The 18,315-nt window shown below is 50.5% G+C and overlaps 2 protein-coding genes across 20 annotated transcripts in view; one reads left to right on the plus strand and one right to left on the minus strand.

The window, feature by feature from the left end:
- On the plus strand, positions 1-16,686 carry HNRNPA1 (heterogeneous nuclear ribonucleoprotein A1). 17 transcript variants are annotated; one of them, XR_010594372.1, is made up of 12 exons: positions 2-157; positions 871-987; positions 1,646-1,792; positions 2,928-3,138; positions 3,293-3,385; positions 3,480-3,575; positions 3,935-4,006; positions 4,365-4,481; positions 4,825-4,950; positions 5,528-5,686; positions 9,189-9,263; positions 12,433-16,686. XR_010594372.1 is itself a non-coding variant. In XM_065575774.1 (11 exons), the coding sequence occupies exons 1-10, from the start codon at positions 143-145 to the stop codon at positions 5,677-5,679; spliced, it is 1,146 nt and encodes a 381-aa protein (XP_065431846.1). In that variant the 5' UTR covers positions 2-142; the 3' UTR covers positions 5,680-5,686; positions 9,189-9,666. The 17 variants fall into 17 exon arrangements, 9 of the variants coding, with proteins under 9 accessions (XP_065431848.1, XP_065431846.1, XP_008171501.1 ...); XR_010594375.1 differs by having other exon boundaries at positions 5,624-5,686; XR_010594371.1 differs by lacking the exon at positions 12,433-16,686 and adding an exon at positions 9,549-9,666.
- The window catches only part of NFE2 (nuclear factor, erythroid 2), a 19,663-nt gene continuing 16,926 nt past the window's right edge, over positions 15,579-18,315 (minus strand). For all 3 annotated transcript variants that reach the window (XM_024109865.3, XM_042842240.2, XM_024109866.3), the window contains exon 4: positions 15,579-17,861. In XM_024109865.3, coding sequence (XP_023965633.1) covers positions 16,749-17,861 — 1,113 coding nt within the window. In that variant the 3' untranslated portion in view covers positions 15,579-16,748. The remainder of the gene's footprint in view (positions 17,862-18,315) is intronic.

Below are 18,315 nucleotides of genomic sequence, written 5' to 3' on the forward strand. Positions count from 1 at the left end.
CGGGCGGAGCACTAAGAGGGGGCGGTGGAGTGAGGCAGCGACGCATTCGTCATTCAGCCCTTTCTGTATCGGCGCCTCACGGAGGAAGCATCGCGCGCGCAGCCGTCCGAGACAGAGGCCTGCACCCCCCCCACCCGCCGCCATGTCCAAGTCCGAGGTGAGCTAGGCCCAGGGACTCTAGCCGCCATCTTCTCCACGCGGCCCTCCCCTGGCTCTGATGCTCCGGAGCCTTCGGCATGCTTCGGCGGCTCCTTCCTGCTCCGGGGGCCTCTTAGACTTCGGTCTAACCTGCAAGGCCCCTGCTTGCGCCCGCGGCGGTCCGCGTACTGCGCGTGCGCGGCCCTTCTCTCACCCCATAGGGGCGGCCCTTTCGCGCATGCGCGGCGGGGACTAGTCTCTGGGTGTGGGTGCTCCTCGCGCGTGCGCCGGCCTTTGTGCAGCACTGGATCGGAGCTATGGCGGCCGGCCGAGCGGCGCGTGGCGGACATCGTGTGCGTGTCTGCTCGGCTCGCCCTTTCCCCACGCTAGGCGCCTGGGCTGTGCGGGATGCAAGGCCTCGGGGTGGGGGGCAGGCCCGGGGATCTGTACACCGGGGGAGGAGGTGGGCTGTTGCCCTTTTTCTCAGGGCTCAGAATCAGTAGCTGTGGTTCGCCTGGAAGCCATTGTGTAGTGGGGATCGCTTCTCCCTCTTATCTGTCTCTCTTCTCTCTCCCCCCCCCCCCGGTCAGGTTATTATAATCTTCTTGGGGGGGGAAGGGAATTCCTGCTCCCCAGGTCTAGTGCTCCCTTGGGTGGGAGAGAACGGGTATTGTTAGCTCCAGGAGGCTGTTTAATCCTGTTTCCAACTCATGGCTTGTTCTTCCTCTCTAGTCCCCTAAGGAACCTGAGCAGCTGCGCAAGCTCTTCATCGGTGGCCTGAGCTTCGAGACAACAGATGAGAGCCTTCGTGGCCACTTCGAGCAATGGGGCACACTCACCGATTGCGTGGTGAGTGTCCTGGTCCCAAGGCCATCTCCGAAGCACTCTAGGGCTTCTTTTCTTGGGCAGGGCAGCTGTGTTACAATAGCTTAGTAGCCTTCAAAAATACTTCTTGCCAAATGGAGTAAAAATGTTTCCTTGCGAGGAGTGGGAAGGGAGCAAATAAACTTGTATGTATTTGATATTAAAACTCAGAAATGGGTGAAGGAATCCCATTCTGTGGCTATGCTGGTTTTTGATGCAGTGGGGCGAGATGAAGAATTTTGTTTTTACTTACCAGTTAAGAGTCCTTAAATCACTATTCCTAGATAGTGGAATATTATATAGTAGGTCTAGTTGCATACTTAGTGTTGATCTAAAGGGTTCATTGAACATAAAAATGGTCATATAGGGTTAGACTGATGGTCCATCTAGCCCAGTATGCTGTCTTCCAACAGTGGCTAATATCAAATGCTAGTTTAGCGGGAATTAACAGAACAGGGCAATTATCAAGTGATCCATTCTGTCATCTAGTCCCAGATCCTGGCAATCAGAAGTTTTCAGTAACTTGTAGTACAAGGCCAATGCTAGATAATAACCTTGTATGTTCCTTTGTTCTCATCTGTATGCCACTTCGTTTGTTTCACGTTATTTACTTTGGTCACTAATAGAGATGTGTCATTTCTAGGTAATGAGAGATCCAAATACCAAGCGGTCCAGGGGCTTTGGGTTTGTTACATACTCTACAGTAGAAGAGGTTGATGCTGCCATGAATGCTAGACCGCACAAAGTTGATGGCAGAGTTGTTGAACCAAAGAGGGCCGTATCCAGAGAGGTATGAATTGATGTTTAATCTAATCATGATGTTTCTGTAGACTTAAATGGGCTGTTCACGCACGGGTGATATGGTGTTAAATGGTCCTGTGTGGTTGTGTAGGGAGTGGGGTGAGGTTGAGAGTATGGTTTGGCTATAATCAAAGGTTTAAACTGTGAAGAATAGCTCCCCTCCTCTTCAAGGGTTGGGGGAGCCGCACTCCCCCACACACAAAGCTCCCCCTACGTTAATCACGCTGGCAGTAACTGCCAATGCACTGATGCCAGCCAAAACGTGCCCCCCAAAAAAAGACATTAGTCAATGGCATAGATCAGGGGTGGGCAAACTATGGCCCGTGGGGCGATTTAATCCGGCCCTCAAGCTCCAGCTGGGGAGTGGGGTCAGGGGCCACTCTACGTGCAAGTGCCGTGGCTCCTGGAAGCTGCCGGCATGTCTCTCTTCCAGCTCCTACACTAGGGCAGTTAGGGGGCTCCATGCACTGCCCCCGCCCCAAGTGCTGTCCCTGCAGCTCCCATTGGCCGGGAACTGTGACCAATGGGAGATGCAGGGCGGTGCTGCTCTGCCTCCACGTAGAAGCCAGAGGGGGGACATGCCACTGCTTCCAGGAGCTTCTTGAGGTAAGGGCTGCCTAGAGCCTGCACCCCGAGTCCTTCCCATGCACCTGCCCTGATCCTCCTCCTGCCCTCCGAACCCCTCAATCCCAGCCCAGAGCACCCTCCTGCACCCCACACCTTCAGTCCCATTCTGGAGCCCACACCTCCAGCCAGATCCCTCATCCCCCGCACCCTGGCCCGGAGCACCCCTGCACCCTGGACCCCTCATTTCTGGCCCCACCCCAGAGCTCTCACCCCTCCTTCATTCCAACCATCCCTGGGGATAGATGGTACTGAAATTCTTAAAGCAGAACCATGCCATTAGTCACTCGCTACAATTGATTGTGAAGGGGGACAAAATGTCATCTGTGCACTAGCCTTTAACTTCTATTTGCAGTTGTAGTGCACAACTACCACAATTTTGCATATTGGCTTTCTTTGTTTGAGCCATGAGAGCCTTGAAGTTCAGACCAGTGTTTGAGGAGTCCTAAATTTGTACATCTCAGATAATACTTCATATTGCCCTATTCTATCCTGCATAGGATTCTCAGAGGCCTGGAGCTCACCTGACAGTGAAGAAAATCTTTGTTGGTGGGATTAAGGAAGACACAGAGGAGCACCACCTGAGAGACTACTTTGAACAGTATGGCAAAATTGAAGTGATTGAGATCATGACAGACCGTGGCAGTGGCAAGAAGAGAGGCTTTGCGTTCGTCACCTTTGATGACCACGACTCTGTGGACAAGATTGTTAGTAAGTATCCCAGCGAGCCTATTACGCAAAGCTCTGCAAACCAGCAAAGAATTGATAGTATTTGAAAGGGAATTGTCCTTCGCTTAAAATCAGGGTGCAGGTGTGGATGTAACAGTTAATGACAACCTAGTAATGTCTGATTCTTCCCTTTCAGTTCAGAAATATCACACTGTGAATGGCCACAACTGCGAAGTGAGGAAAGCACTGTCGAAGCAAGAAATGGCCAGCGCTTCATCCAGCCAAAGAGGTGAGTGCCAGTTTCTATAAATCAGTTTGAAATGAATCCAAATGGACCCCTGATAATTAGCTGTGCAATTCACAAACACTGCTCTCTCTTCTAGGTCGTAGTGGCTCTGGGAACTTCAGTGGTGGCGGCCGTGGAGGTGGATTTGGTGGAAATGACAACTTTAACCGTGGCAGCAACTTCAGTGGCCGTGGTAAGTGACTTGAGCGGTCATTCTGACTAAAATTAAAATGATACTGTCAGGCTAACAAAACTAAAGTTTTAGCCCATAGGTTAACACACCTGCTGCTGCAGTTCTGGCTATTGATTTTACTTGTTGATTTGGACATTGGACTAAGTGCAATTCTCCTTTTTTTGGCTCTTGCATTCTAACATGGTACAAGGGCTCATTCAGGCAGAGCTTGGAATCCCTGATTCCCTGCAACAATCTCCATCAATTTATACAGCTGCTTCATTCTGTAAAACTGGCTTACAAAAACGTGTGCCCTGGGCGCCAGCACCTGACAGTGTCCCTTCCCGGATAGACTGAACACAAAGGTTTGTTCTTTTCAGGTGGGTTTGGTGGCAGCCGCGGTGGTGGCTATGGAGGCAGTGGAGACGGCTATAATGGATTTAGCAATGAGGGTAAGGCCAAAGCATAACTTTACTGACATGTCAGCGCCCAGGTTGCCTTGTTTCCGGGCTCAAAGGTGCTACGCCCATGAAGAAGCACTGGTGACGTGAGGAAAGTGACTAAACTCCAATCCCTTGGCCTGGCGGAAAGACTGATACAAACTGACTACAGCATGGACCCAACTGGATCCATCCAGATAGAATAATTATTGTTAAGCATGTCACATTGATTGGTTACAAATTTTCTATACAAATATATTGATTTACCAAAGTGCATGCTGTGATCAGTTCTTCGGGGAGTTTCTAATTCCATCAGTGAACTGTGGGTTGTGAAATGCTGGAATTCAGCAGTCTTGTTTTTATTTTGTAGGTTATGGTGGTGGCGGTGGTGGCCCCAGCTACTCTGGAGGAAGCAGAGGCTACGGTGGCAGTGGCAACTATGATGGCTATAACAACGGAGGTGGTGGCTTTGGCAGTGGCAGTGGAGGTAAGTATCCCCTCAGTGTCACTAGGGGACCTTGCTCAGAAGTGGACTATTTGGCTTTCAAACAGCAATGCCAGTTCTTTCTGCTGTGCTACAATTTCATGGCAAAAGCCTTTATTACTAGTAGACCGACATGGGACGTAATTTCCTACGCTATCTCAACCTCCCCATTACTACATGGTATGTTGCACCTCCTGAGAAGAGAACATCCTCACTCTGGAGACTGCCCTTGAGTTCTCAAAACTGCTGCAAAAACTGCCCTTCAGCCAGATGCCTTGTAGAGTGTACTATTGCTGAGAAGGGCAGGCTGTGATTTGGAATGCCTATCGCTTGTTCCACTCCTTAGGAAGCAGCTTTGGAGGTGGCGGAAACTACAATGACTTTGGCAGTTACAACAACCAATCTTCAAACTTTGGCCCTATGAAAGGAGGGAACTTCGGAGGCAGGAGCTCTGGTCCATACAGCAGTGGTGGTGAGTCTCAGAATGAGGGGTCTGTCCTTTGTAAAGGGGGGGGGAGTAGGTGTGAGGGAAGCCAAAGCCAATACCATGATGCCACACTTGTGATACAAGTTTGAAATCTACCTGCCTAGTGTCTACAATTATCTAGTTTTAACCACAGGAGCAGTCACTAGCCCACAGTTAAAAAGCTTTCCTCCTGACATGAAAATCCTTGTCCATTTAACCTCACACAGGCTTAACTTGTTGTGATCGTAGTAAATCAGAAGTAATTCTAATTGAATATCCAACAGGAACAAACTCATGCTTCAGAATATGCTTAATTGCAGACAGTCAAACATGCAGTTGGGATCAAATGCAGTCCTTTGCAATTGTGGCTTACCTGAATCTAATGCACTGCCCAACCTTGCTGTCAGGTTTGCCAAACCCTCAGTCTTTGTGTTTGCTATAACATGGGGGGGTCAGGGCCCCTCAGGTGGTTACGATGTTACTACATGGAGGGTTGTAAGCTGTCAGCCTCCACCCCAAACCCCGCTTTGCCGCCAGCATTTATAATGGTGTTAAATATATAAAAAGTGTTTTTAATTTATAGGGGGGGTCGCACTCGGAGGCTTGCTATCTGAAAGGGGTCACCAGAACAAAAGTTTGAGAACCACTGCTATAACGCCATCTCCAATTGCTCTCTCAGGTGGCTACGGTGGCTCCAGTAGTGGCGGTAGTTATGGAGGTGGGAGAAGGTTTTAACTACCAGGTAAGCATCTGGACATTGCACCTCTCAGTCAAACGTATCATGCTAGTGAATCAGTAATAGTAACTAATGTAGCTGAGCAAGTACCCAGTAAAAAGACTTAATTTCAGTAAAATGTGGATGTTTAAGCTAATGTTCAGATCAGCTGTCTGTGGGAACGAACTTGCTATTGGATTGTAGCCTTGAGTCTCAATATGTTTAGATTAACAACTTTATTCCATATTATTCAACAGGAAACAAAGCTTAGCAGGAGAGGAGAGCCAGAGAAGGGACAGGGAAGCGACAGGTTACAACAGTTGTGAACTCAGCCAAACACAGTTGTGGCAGGGTGTAGCTGCTACATGAAGACATGTGTTAGACAAACTCTCCTTTGCAAACATAAGGACTGTATTTGTGACTAATTGTATAACAGGTTATTTTAGTTTCTGTTCTGTGGAAAGTGCAAAGCATTCCAATAAGGGTTTTTATGTAGAATTTATTTTATTTTTTTCCGCACCCATGCTGTTGATTGCTAATTGTAATAGACTGATCATGACGCTGAATAAATGTGTCTTTTTTTTAAATGTGCTGTGTAAGTTAGTCTGATATAAGTCAATTGAATGCCATTCTAGCTATATGAATGCTGCAGTACCTGCATGTAACTAGACCAGGTATACCTCAGCAATAGTCCACTGCAGTGTCACTGGGCAGGAACAGTCGTTTGTGGGCCATGTCAGGACTCCTGAGCTGGGTCCTGAATATTAATGCCAGAGGCTGTGTATTAGCAACTTCACAGCTGTAACCACCAATGGAATCTGTAGATTTAGTTGTGCTGCCTCTGTGTAACCCTTGTAGACAGGACTTGGGTATCCTGTACTTCAGTTGCCACAGATGCAGCTGTTGGTGAATTACAGCTGCAAAGTCTGCTAGTGTAGATGGGTCCAGAGACTGTCTTACAGCAAACAAAAGGGGCTAATTCCTCGCATGGTGCATATACCCATGTAAATCCTTTCTCATCAAACAAGATTAACTTGCCTGGACAAAGTATATCAGGATTCTGCTCTATACAAGAGCAAAAGTCAGTTGATGTTGAGTAGCTAGGGCTGTAAACTGAAGTGTAATGGACTAGTCCCTGCCAGCCAAAATTTCCCATAAAACTGTCCCTGGGCTATCTCACAAAGTTAGGGGGATTAACTCTCATTGGCATGGATCTTCTGTCCAGTTAACCAAATCCTACTGGCTGGCAGAGTTTGGAACTAAAGCTCCTTTTCAACTTTTGGAAAAGGAAGAGCAATTTTAAAACTCGGCTCTAGCAGTGGGGGGGGGGAGGGGGCTAGCTCTGCTGAGAACCACACCCCAAATTCACAGCAAGCGGCAGGAGATACTAATGGAGACCAGTCTAGTTGGCCATGAAATCTTACCTGTTATGATAAAGGAAAGCTGAGTTGATCCAGGGTTACTTTGAAAGCAAGCTGCACTTTTGTTTCTCGCAAAGCTATCCAGCTCAGATGCCTATGTTAAATGTTTCCACCAGCTAGACTGTGGCATCGGGACCATAAATGTGGTAGAATCGTGACACTGGATGGGCTTGGGCCTCGTGCTGGGAAAGTTGCACTGCATTTTTCTTTAACACAAGTGCTCAGCAAAAGGGTTGATTCTCAAAGCTGGCAGCTGTATTTGAGAAACAGTTGCAGTTTCTCAGACTGCTGAAATCAGACTCTAATCTCTGCCTCTTCTAAGCACTGACTGGGTTCTGCAGAAGTTGTCTGAACGAACGGTCGCCTCTTGATATCTGAGGCATTTTCTGACTGATGCAGTGTGATTCCATTGCCGTTTTAAACCTGTGTATAAACATAGACATCCAACTGCTGTAACTGAATCTCCCTCTTTTTTAAACTGGTTGGTAACTAACAGTGCCTCAGCCTGTTTTAAAGGGGAACTGCAGAGGAAGAAACTGACCTTAGGCGATAGCCCCAAAATTTAAACAAGCTTCTACTGCTCCTCATTAGGAATATCAGATCTTTGCTGGCATGTGTAAGAGAGGGCTGGAGATGAGGTGGGATGAACAAGCCCTGTAATTTGAGGAACATTTAAAATCTTACTGCCTGTGTTAAAGGTTTAAATTCCAACTGCTGAAGTAGTTGGGATAAAAACTCTGAACTGGCACCCCCTTCTGTTCTGAGCCTCCAACGCAGTGAAGACCTGAGCTTTCTAATGTAAATGAATATAAAATCTCCGTTCTGCAGTTGCCCTCTAATGCAGACGAGTGCTGCTGCTGCTTCCTACAGCTGCCTAAAATTATAGCTTTAGTTTCCTTCCGTTTGCTGCGTTGCAGATCACGGGAGTTATTGAGAGCTCTCAGTTCTTATTTTTCTGGTATTTCAAATCAGAAGGCATTCACTTGTGATCTCAATTCTCTGATAAAGAGCAACTTAGCCCCATGGTAACTGTTTGAAGCAGGCCTGTCTCTAAATCATGTTGGCATATTTCTAACAGATCTCTTAAGCTGAATGATTATGAAGTGTATTAATGTGGAATGCAAAAAAAAAAAAAGTTTTAGTTCCATTGGGTTTTATGTGGCTGAGTTTGCAATAGCAGGTGGATCCTAAACTTATTGAGGGAGACAAGAGACCTCAGGATTCATGGAGTATACTCTTGGCAATGGCTTGATAACGTTGAGGACATGGTAGCATACCACAACAGAGGAAGGCACTCCAGGAGCCAAGAACTAAGTAGCTTAAAGATCCAGGAGACATGCAGATGTTGAGCTACTAGGAGCTGCTAGCAAGCATAGCACGAATGGCTTCGAGTTCAGACACTTCTACAGCTGAGAGAGAGTAGACACTTGTGTGTGGAGTCCAGTGTACACAGATAAGCCAGGTGCAGGCTCTGCACTCTAGGAGGGAGTGGAGTATCAGTGACCATCGAAGGAGGCAGACAAGAGTAAAGATCCTTGCTCTTAGGACTAGCAGTCAGATCCAGAAGGCAAGGTTTTATTACTGTGCTTGTAGGTAAGAACAGATTTTACTTATGTCCGTATGGTTTTGCCTGAAATTAATTTGTCAAGTACTTTGCTAAAGCTTTGTGTAATGAACCCAAGTAGTCAGGCTAGCTGTCTTGAAATCTATAAGATGGGCTTCTTTTTAAACTCGCCCGGTGCTGTAAGTGCAAGCACCAGATGGCTGGAATATAGTGACTTTAAATTACTTGGTCACTGGCCTGAAAGTAACGCTCGCCAACCTATTTGTGGCACGCTCATTCTCAAGTCACTGCCTCTCATTCTATTGCCATTATTATTGGAGCTGCTTAATGTTTACCCACTTGCTTAGCACTGCAGTCCAGATTCTGTAAACTGCCTTAGTGCACTGTCAGTGCCTTTCAGAGGGCACTCAAATTGGCCAGCAATTAACTCTTTAAATTGCAATGGGGTGGTCATGCAGGGTAGCTTTTAAATGTCCTGGGGAGCAGCTATGCTGGATGTGTGCCTTCACTTTTGTGTGCCTAATGTGTGCCTTCACTTTTATAGGAGGAAATGCCCAGTGCTAAGCCTGCCCTCTAAACTAGAGGACTCCATGTACGTCTGCAGTGGCTGCTTTAAAAGGTGAGATCTGTGGGGGGTTTCTCATTGTAGGCCACTCTGTTCATGATGGCTGTTAATGCCTGGTGTCTTCTCTTCATAGCTCTTTGTTGGGAAAACTACCTCGGTTGGGCCTGGGGTAGATTTCAGCCCTCAAACAGGAATAAGGGATGTGGCTTTGTCTAGTGTGAAGCAATTTAGAAGCCCACGCAAGAAGCAGACCAAGTAGGGATCCCAAATGACTTGCGGTAATGTCTGCTCTCTACTCATGTGTTCTCTCACTTCCTTGCAATACTTTCTCTTATCTAGCTGGAAGCCCAGACGATGTCTCCGTGGCGAGTCGCAGAGCTGCTGTGTAGCTGTGTTCACTGGTTCATATTTGAACGCATCTTTTTAAATAAAGACTTTATATATTTTTTACAATAAAGCTATGGTGGCTGAAAGTTCTATTGTATTGCAGTAGCACCCCAAACCTCAGTCTTGACCTAGTACTCCATTGTGCAAGGTGCTGTATAGACGCACAACAAAGACAGTCCCTGTCCTAACAAGCTAAGTATGAAACGAGACACGGTCAATACAGAAAAGAGGAAGCAATAAGGCACTACTGGGTAACGTGAGACAATGGATGTAGCATAGTAGCTGCTTGGCCACTGCCAAGGTTTTGTAAACAAAGGAAAGACTGAGGTGCCCCTCCCAAGCAGGATGGGCAGCATGGTGGGTGGGGAGCAGGGTTTGGCTGAAATTCTGACAAATGGGTGATGAAAGGCTGCCATCATTAGGCAAGGAGAGGTGGGAGCTGCCATCGCCATAGTGTATGAGATGATGGCCAGAGAGAGAGGCTGAGAGTGGCCATGGAAGTGAAGGCAAGTAGTTTCTGTTTGATGGGAGGGAAAACGGGGACCCAGTGGAAGGATGCAGAGGTGACAGTCAAAGCAACAAGCTAGGACAATGACTTGTATAGCAGCATTTTGAATGGATGAGAATTTTGCTGAGTGGATAGAGGAAAGTTCTTACGTAGCAGGAATCTGCAGAATGTGAGGCACTAGGGAGGGCTGAGCTGAAGATGATACCCAGGTTATGGGCTTGAGTGACGAACGTATCCATAGTGATGATGAGGTTGGTCTTGTTCACCCTGAGCTTAGGCATTGCTGGACACCCATGAGATCTTGGACACATGCTGAGATGTTAATTTGGACAGAAGACCCCTCTGGTGTAGAAAGGCAGGTCTGTGAATCATCCATATAGAAGTGGTACTTGTGGATGAGATTGTGTGGAGCAGGAAGAGAGGGGGACCAAGAATGTTGCCTTAGGAACCACCATAGAAAGCTGAGGGGGATGAGGCGAATCCTCCAAACCTGCTGAAGGAATGATTAGAGAGGGAGGAGCCAAGGGAAGACAAGATAATGAGAAGAGTACTACAAAAAGGGATCTGGCGGTCATGCTGGATCACAAGCTAAATATGAGCCAACAGTGTAACGCTGTTGCAAAAAAAGCAAATATTCTGGGATGTATTAGCAGGAGTATTGTAAACAAGACACGAGAAGTAATTCTTCGGCTCTACTCCGTGCTGATTAGACCTCAACTGGAGTATTGTGTCCAGTTCTGAGCGCCACATTTCAGCAAAGATGTGGACAAATTAGAGAAAGTCCAGAGAAGAGCAGCAAAAATGTTTAAAGGTCTAGAAAACATGACCTGTGAGGGAAGATTGAAAAAATTGGGTTTGTTTAGGCTGGAGAAGAGAAGACTGAGAGGGGACATACCTTTTCAAGTACATAAAAGGTGGTTACAAGGAGGAGGGAGAAAAATTGTTCTTATCCTCTGAGGATAGGACGAGAAGCAATGGACTTAAAATTGCAGCAAGGGCGGTTTAGGTTGGACATTAGGAAAAATGTCCTGTCAAGCTGGTTAAGCACTGGAATAAATTGCCTAGCAAGGTTGTGGAATCTCCATCATTGGGGATTTTTTAAGAACAGGTTGGACAAACACCTGTTAGGGATGGTCTAGATCAGGGGTTCTCAAACTGCGGGTTGGGACCCCTCGGGGGGTTGTGAGCTGGCAACCTCCACCTCAAACCCCGCTTGCCTCCAGCATTTATAATGGTGTTAAATACATTAAAAAGTGTGTTTAATTTATTAGGGGGGTCACACTCAGAGGTTGCGATGTGAAAGAGGTCACCAGGATAAAAGTTTGAGACTCACTGGTCTAGATAATACTTAGTGCTGCCTTGAGTGCAGGGGGACTGGACTAGATCTCTTGAGATCCCTTCCAGTTCTATGATTCTATGAGAGCATTGAGTGGCTGTTGGGCAGAAGCTGGATTGGAGAGAGTCTAAGAGGGTTCAAGTATCAGAGGGGTAGCCGTGTTAGTCTGAATCTGTAAAAAGCAACAGAGGGTCCTGTGGCACCTTTAAGACTAACAGAAGTAGTGGGAGCATAAGCTTTTGTGGGTAAGAACCTCGCTTGCATCTGAAAAAGTGAGGTTCTTACCCACGAAAGCTTATGCTCCCACTACTTCTGTTAGTCTTAAAAGGTGCCCCAGGACCCTCTGTTGCTTTCTAAGAGGGTGTTAGATGTAGTAAGAGACACAAAGGGAGTTAAGAGGTGGACTCACCAACATGGGCGATGCTAAGAGCTTGTCTACTGATTAACACACGTGTCCCAGCTCACTATTACTGAAATATTGCTTCCTTTCTCAGTTTACCATATAATTATAAAATAAATCAATTGAAATATAAATGATGTACTTGCATTTCAGTGCATGGTATTCAGAGCAGTACAAACAAGTTGTGTGAAACTTTAGTCTGTACTAACTTTGCTAGTGCTTTTTATGTAGCCTGTTGTAAAACTAGACAAATACGCCTCTACCTTGATATAATGTGACCCGATATAACATGAATTCGGATATAACACGGTAAAGCAGTGCTCCGGGGGGGCGTCTCTCACCCTGGTGGAGTACCAGAGTCAATGGGAGAGCGCTCGGTGGTCGATTTATCGCGTCTAGACTAGATGCGATAAATCGACCCCCGCTGGATCGATTGCTACCCGTTGATCCTGCGGGCAATGTAGACAAGCCCTAAGGGACAAGCTTCTGAAAAGCTTTGATTGTCTCGTGTTACTGACTAAATACATTGGTTGCTAGGCCGAGCAGCAAGACCCAACAAAGCCATGCTTACAATACCTCATTCCTCTTTCAGCAAGGGCTGCAGTAAATGTCTTGTTTCCCTAATCTCTTGCCCTGTGATGCCAGCAGAGGAATCGGTTCTATTCAGCTGCAGTGACGACTCCTGCGTCCCAGCTGGGTTTGGGTCGATGCAGAGCCCTGGGGCCTTCATCTCAACGAATGAACAATTGGCATTTGAATCCACTGCATCATGAGTGGCAAGGGCAGCTGCTGCACAGGGCTCAGCTGGGCCCTCCCGCCTGCAGTCCTGGCCTGGTGGTGGAGCAAGCTGTTGCACCACTTCCTGGGGTGCGTCAGCTGGGTCTGTGACTGGAGTGTGAGTGCGTAACACTCCCTTGGTGGGAAGGGAGCGCCGGAAGTACAAGATCGGAAACAGCAAGGGCCTCTTCCCACAGGCTCTACTGGTCTTGAAACAGCCCTTGCTGGGCAATCACCTCCGAGTTCTGTCCCGCACCCATCAGAGGGACCGCAAGGGACATCTAGTCTAACCCCCTGCCAAGATTTAGGACTTGTGTCTAAGCCATCCAGGACTGATGGCTATCCAGCCTCTTTTCAAAAACCTGTGAAGGAGAAACCAGGACTTCCCGGGGCATCGGTTCCATTGTCCTACTGCTCACACAGGAAGTTTTTCCTGAGATTCAGTCTAAATCTGCTGTCCTGCCCTCTGCGGCAAGAGAGAGAAAAATTTCTCCATCTTTTTAATGGCAGCCTTTCAAGTATTTGAAGACCGTTATCATGTCCCCTCCCCCTTAATCTCCTCTTTTCAAACTAAAGAGTTCCTTCAGCCTTTGCTCATATGACTGGCATTCCGTCCATTTTTTCATCTTTGTTGCTTGCTTCTGGATCCTTTCCAGTTTCTCCACATCCTGTCTATAGTGGTGACCAGATTTGGACACAGTACTCCAGCTGAGGCCTCACCAGCGCCGAGTAGCAGAGTATCATCACCTCCCGTGACTTGCAGGCTATGCCTCTGTTAATGCAACCCAAACTGCATTTGCTTTTTTGGCAACAGCAATCGTATTCCTGACTCATGTTCAAGTTGTGATCCACCACAACTCCCAGATCCTTTTCAGCAGTGCTGCTGCCAAGCCAGTTATCCCCCATTCTGTATATGTGCATTGGGTTTTTCTTCTCTAAGTGCAGCACCTTACATTTCTCTTAGTTGAATTTCATTTTGTTGCCTATAGCCCAATTCTCCAATTTGTCAAGATCCCTTTGAATTTTAGCTCTCTCCTCCTAAGTGTTTGCAAATCACCACCCGTCACCACCCATGTGTTGTCACCTGCAGATTTGATCAGCACTCTCTGTTCTTCTATCCAGGTCATTAATAAAGATGTTTAAAAACACCGGACCCAGAACATCCCTGTGGAACCCACCTTGAGCTGACCTTCCATTCTGACCATCCTTCCTAACTGTCAGGGTGGTGAAGCACTGGAATAAATTGCCTAGGGTGGTTGTAGAATGGGGATTTTTAAGAGCAGGTTGGACAAACACCTGTCAGGGATGGTCTAGATAATACTTAGTCCTGCCACGAGTGCAGGGAGCTGGAATAGACCTCTAGAGGTCCCTTCCAGTCAGTTCTGATGGGAGGGGGCAGTGTGAAAAGCTGGCTGCACGGTGGCCATCAGACCACACCATTGTGGGGATGGAGAAGCCCGAGTGCTCTGCTTGCACTATAGAGATCCGGCACCCCTCCAAGCTGATGTGCTGTCTCCTTTCGCCCCTGCACTGGGCTGGGTGCTCCACTGCGAATATGGGGAGAGGGTATTGTTCCAGGTTCGTTATCCCAATTATGGTACCATACAGCGAGCTGGAACTGGTTCACCTGCAGCAGCCATGTGGACACCTGAAACGCAATACACCCCCACCATTCCATACTCACACCACCTCACACACAACACAACACACCCACACAACAGCACCCATGACACCCACACTCCCATACAACACACACACACCCCCACTGCACAAACATCACACCACACCATACAATGTGTGCAAACAACAACTTATCGTACACTACACCACAGAATGCACCCCCCCCGCACAATGTGTACATAATGCATATACCATAAAAACATACACATGCAACATACACAAAGCACTATACGTAACCACAGAATGCAGATAACACACACCCATACCATACAATGTGCACCACACAACATGCACACACAATACGTACGCCACACAATGCGCGCACACCACACACCCATTCTGAGGCCATCAGTAATTGTGATCTTCATTAATTATACACCCAGAACCAAAGCCCAAAAGCCAGGGCTGGGCAGCAAAGTGTCTGAGAGCCCTGTGGATCAGGCTGCAGCTAGCAGAGGGACAGATGGATGGACAGGGCTCTGCAGTGTCCTATGGGGTGGGGAGCAGGGCACAGTCAGCTCATCTCCCGCCCACACACACACACACTTTGTTTTATGAGCTCAACACATCTCGGAGATTTATATTTGCGAAAAGCAGATGGGCCGTAAATGCCCCCAGTGAGAAACGGTGCAAGGACAAGTGACATAGAAGTGGGGGAGCAGAGATCCTGACTCTGAAAGTTGCCCCACCCCACAGCCTGTTCATAGTGCCACACATATGCCCCCACTCCCTATCCACACTGTCCCACGTGCTCTCCTCACGCCCTGCCCCACTCCCTGTCCATACCACCACATGGCCTGTCCAGCAAAACCTCCTCAAGTCCCGCTTTTCCCAGCTCCGATCTATTTTCCATGTGTGTGGGCAGCGCAGGACAGCTCTGCTTGGCACTGGCCTGTGCTGCCAGCTCACCGAGGCCAGGTGTGCTGCGGGGAGGCTGAGCGGGCCGCAGGCTGTGCAGAGCCATGACCCAGGAGGAGCAACCTGCGCCCATGGAGCTACAGCGCTGGGGAGGGGGTCAGGACTGGGCCCTCGCCCAAGCCCCGGGGCTGTACATAGACTCCCCACCAATGCAGGAGCTGGCTGAGTTACACAGCTGGGGACTCCCACCACACACACAACCACTTCACTGCCTGCACACACAAACCCCACACACACCCCTGCACTGTTCACACACACGCATGCCCTCCCATCCCACACAGGCTGCGGCCTGTTTCCACCGCCTGCCTCCTCTCTCCCCGTATCGGTGAGTGACCCCCAGTGACAGGCACGAAGACGCGGGGCTCCCTGCAGGTCCCTCCGGGCGCTGTTTATTGCTGGACAGTTGGCAGCCGCCGGCTGGGTCTCTATTTACAACAGTCCAAGTGGGGGAAACGCCACCAGGGGCACCTTGCACCAGAGCAGTTGGGGCCATGGCGCCCCATGTTCAACCCTCTGAGCTCTGGGGTCCCCTGGCCGGCCACAGGATCTCAGCTGCTGTGCTCAGCATCTGCTCATGTGGCCCATCGTGAGGTTGGATTGGCCCCATACCCAGCCACACAGGCTCAGTGCTATGAGCCATGGGCCCCAAGGCCAGCCTCTCCCTGCCCGGCATCACCAGGAAGAAAGGCAATTCTGCTCCCACCGTACCCTCAGAGACCCCCTCCTGTCCCCTCCCCCATGGCCCTGCACAGCCCCCTGCCCTTCATGCCCTGCCCTCAGGGACCCCCTCCTGTCCCTGTCCCTCTTGCCCCTGCACAGCCCTGCCCCCTCATGCCCTGCCCTCAGGGACCCCCTCCTGTCCCCAGCTGCCCCCTCCCCAGCCCCCCTAGCCCTGCCCTCAGGGACATAGGGCTCCTGTTATTCTCAGTGACTTTGCAAAGGGGCGTCTGACAAACAAGCTTATGGACACTCAGGAAGGAAGACACTCCGGTTCTGTCGGCTCTGTGGGGCTCATGGGGCAGAACCCTTCTCCCTCTCTCCAGGCCGGGTCATTTCCATGAGGTGAGTGGGCCTGAGAAGTGCTGTTCTTCCCTGCGGTCGGCAGTGTCGCCCCAAACACCCCCTAGGAACAGAGATCGGGGAGTAGGGGGCAAGGGACTCAGCAGGGTCGGGATCTGGTCTCTGCAGGGGAGTGAAGAGGGCTGGGGTAATCATCACAGAAACAAACAGTGACATGTCTGGGACCCTGGTGCGTAACGCACTACAGGGTCCCCCCATCCCCATATGACACCTCCAGGGTTCGCTTGGGTCTGTAATGCCCTGGCAGGCCCCTCTGTTCCCGTATGACACCTCCAGGGTTTGCGTGCTGAAGGCACTGACAGACCCTCCAGGCCCTTATGATGCCTCCAGGTGTGTAACGCGCAAAAGGGTCCCCTCACAAGCAGGTTTGGTTGCTGGGAAAGAACACAGACCCCCCCCCCCCCACCCCACACACAGGCGGGGCCTAGCTGTGGGGCCCCGGGGCCGCCCCGCTCAGTCCCCACTGTCCAGTTTCTTGCTGCGTGGCACCAGAAAGATGCCGCCGTCTGCGGTGAGCTGCAGGGAGAACTCGTCAGGCGAGTAGGGGTTCCCCGCATCGTCCCGCAGCATGAGGAAGACCTCGCGGTACAGCTGGCCCAGCTTCTGCTTCATGAGGCCCAGGGTCTTGTCCACCTCACAGCGGTCCCGCAGCAGCTGCTGCCGCTCCCGCCCCAGCTGCTCCAGCTCCTGCTCCAGCTGCACAATGTTCTCCAGTTTGCGCTTGCGGCAGTTCTGGGCCGCCACCTTGTTCTTGCCGCGGCGCCGGATGTCCCGGATCAGCGCTAGCTGCGGCTCCGTCAGCTGGTACTTGGACACCAGCTCGTTGAAGTCGTCCACCGGCAGGTTGACGATCTTCTCGGTGGGGAAGGGGATCTTCATGGCCAGGGCACGGCGCTCGTCCCGGCTGCAGGCCAGTTCGGCCCGCGGGGGCGCCCGGCCCTTCTCCAGCTGGGGCTTGAATGGCTCCAGGGGCTGCATGGCGAAGGGGGGCACCTCCTGCAAGGTGGGCAGCAAGGGGTAGTGCGGGCCATAGTCCACAGGGTACATCTCCGCATAGTCGGGCCGCGGCCTGCTGGGCTCCAGCCCCTCTGTCTCCATTGAGTCGGCGTCGCTATAGTTGAGTGACAGGCCTGAATCTGACTCCAAGTCCTCCTGGGCATTGCAGGGTGGGGGGGGGCCGTAGCCCTCAGCCCGGCCCCCCTCAGCCCGCCTGCCGGCCTCCCCCTGGGACTCGCTTAGCAGCCCGGACAGAGACGGAGTCTTGTTAGTGCCCATCTGGCTCAGGGCGGTGGTTTCTGGCCCCGGGTCAAGGCTGGAGGAGATCAGCATCCCAGTGTAGCCATAAGGGGGGACTATAGGGGGCACGGGGCCCATCCCCAGCCGGGGGCAGGGGGCCACCATGGCATCCAGATACTGGCGGTCATACACTGGGGCAGGCTGGCTGCAGCTGGGCACTGGGCCATCCCCCAGCGCAGGGCAGTGCCCGTAGTTGGAAGTGGGCGCCATTTGGTGCATGAGGGTGTACAGTGCGGGGTCATAGGGGGTCTCATTCGGCACATCCAGGCCCTGTGGGGTTGAGAGATGCATGCTGGTTAGTGCCTGCTAGGAGCTTCTCCCAAGGCATTGCTGGGCCAGGCCTCCCATGCCTGAGGGGTCTGGGGAGTTGGCCTCATAGGACAGGGTGGGGAAACCGAGGCACAGGGAGGGTAAGGTGCGGCTTGCTCAGGGTCATTGGCAGAGTCAGGAATAGAACCCAGGAGCCCTTACTCCCAATTGCCCCCATAGCCCCACGGTCGCGCTCCCCACTACACCCTAGGCCCAAAATGCAACATAGGATCCAGACTGGACCAATGTCCCCTCCCCTCCCTCGACTCATGTTCCCCCAACCTCCTTCTGCAAACTCCAGTCCCCTCTCCCACCCCAACGCCCTCCCCTCCCCTTCCCTTCCCCAACTCACTCTCCTCCAACCACCTCCCCTCCCTCAACTCATGCTTCCCCCAGCTCCCCGCCCCCCCCAACT

This window comes from Chrysemys picta, chromosome 22 (assembly GCF_011386835.1).
Source record: "Chrysemys picta bellii isolate R12L10 chromosome 22, ASM1138683v2, whole genome shotgun sequence".
Taxonomy (NCBI): Eukaryota; Metazoa; Chordata; order Testudines; family Emydidae; genus Chrysemys; species Chrysemys picta.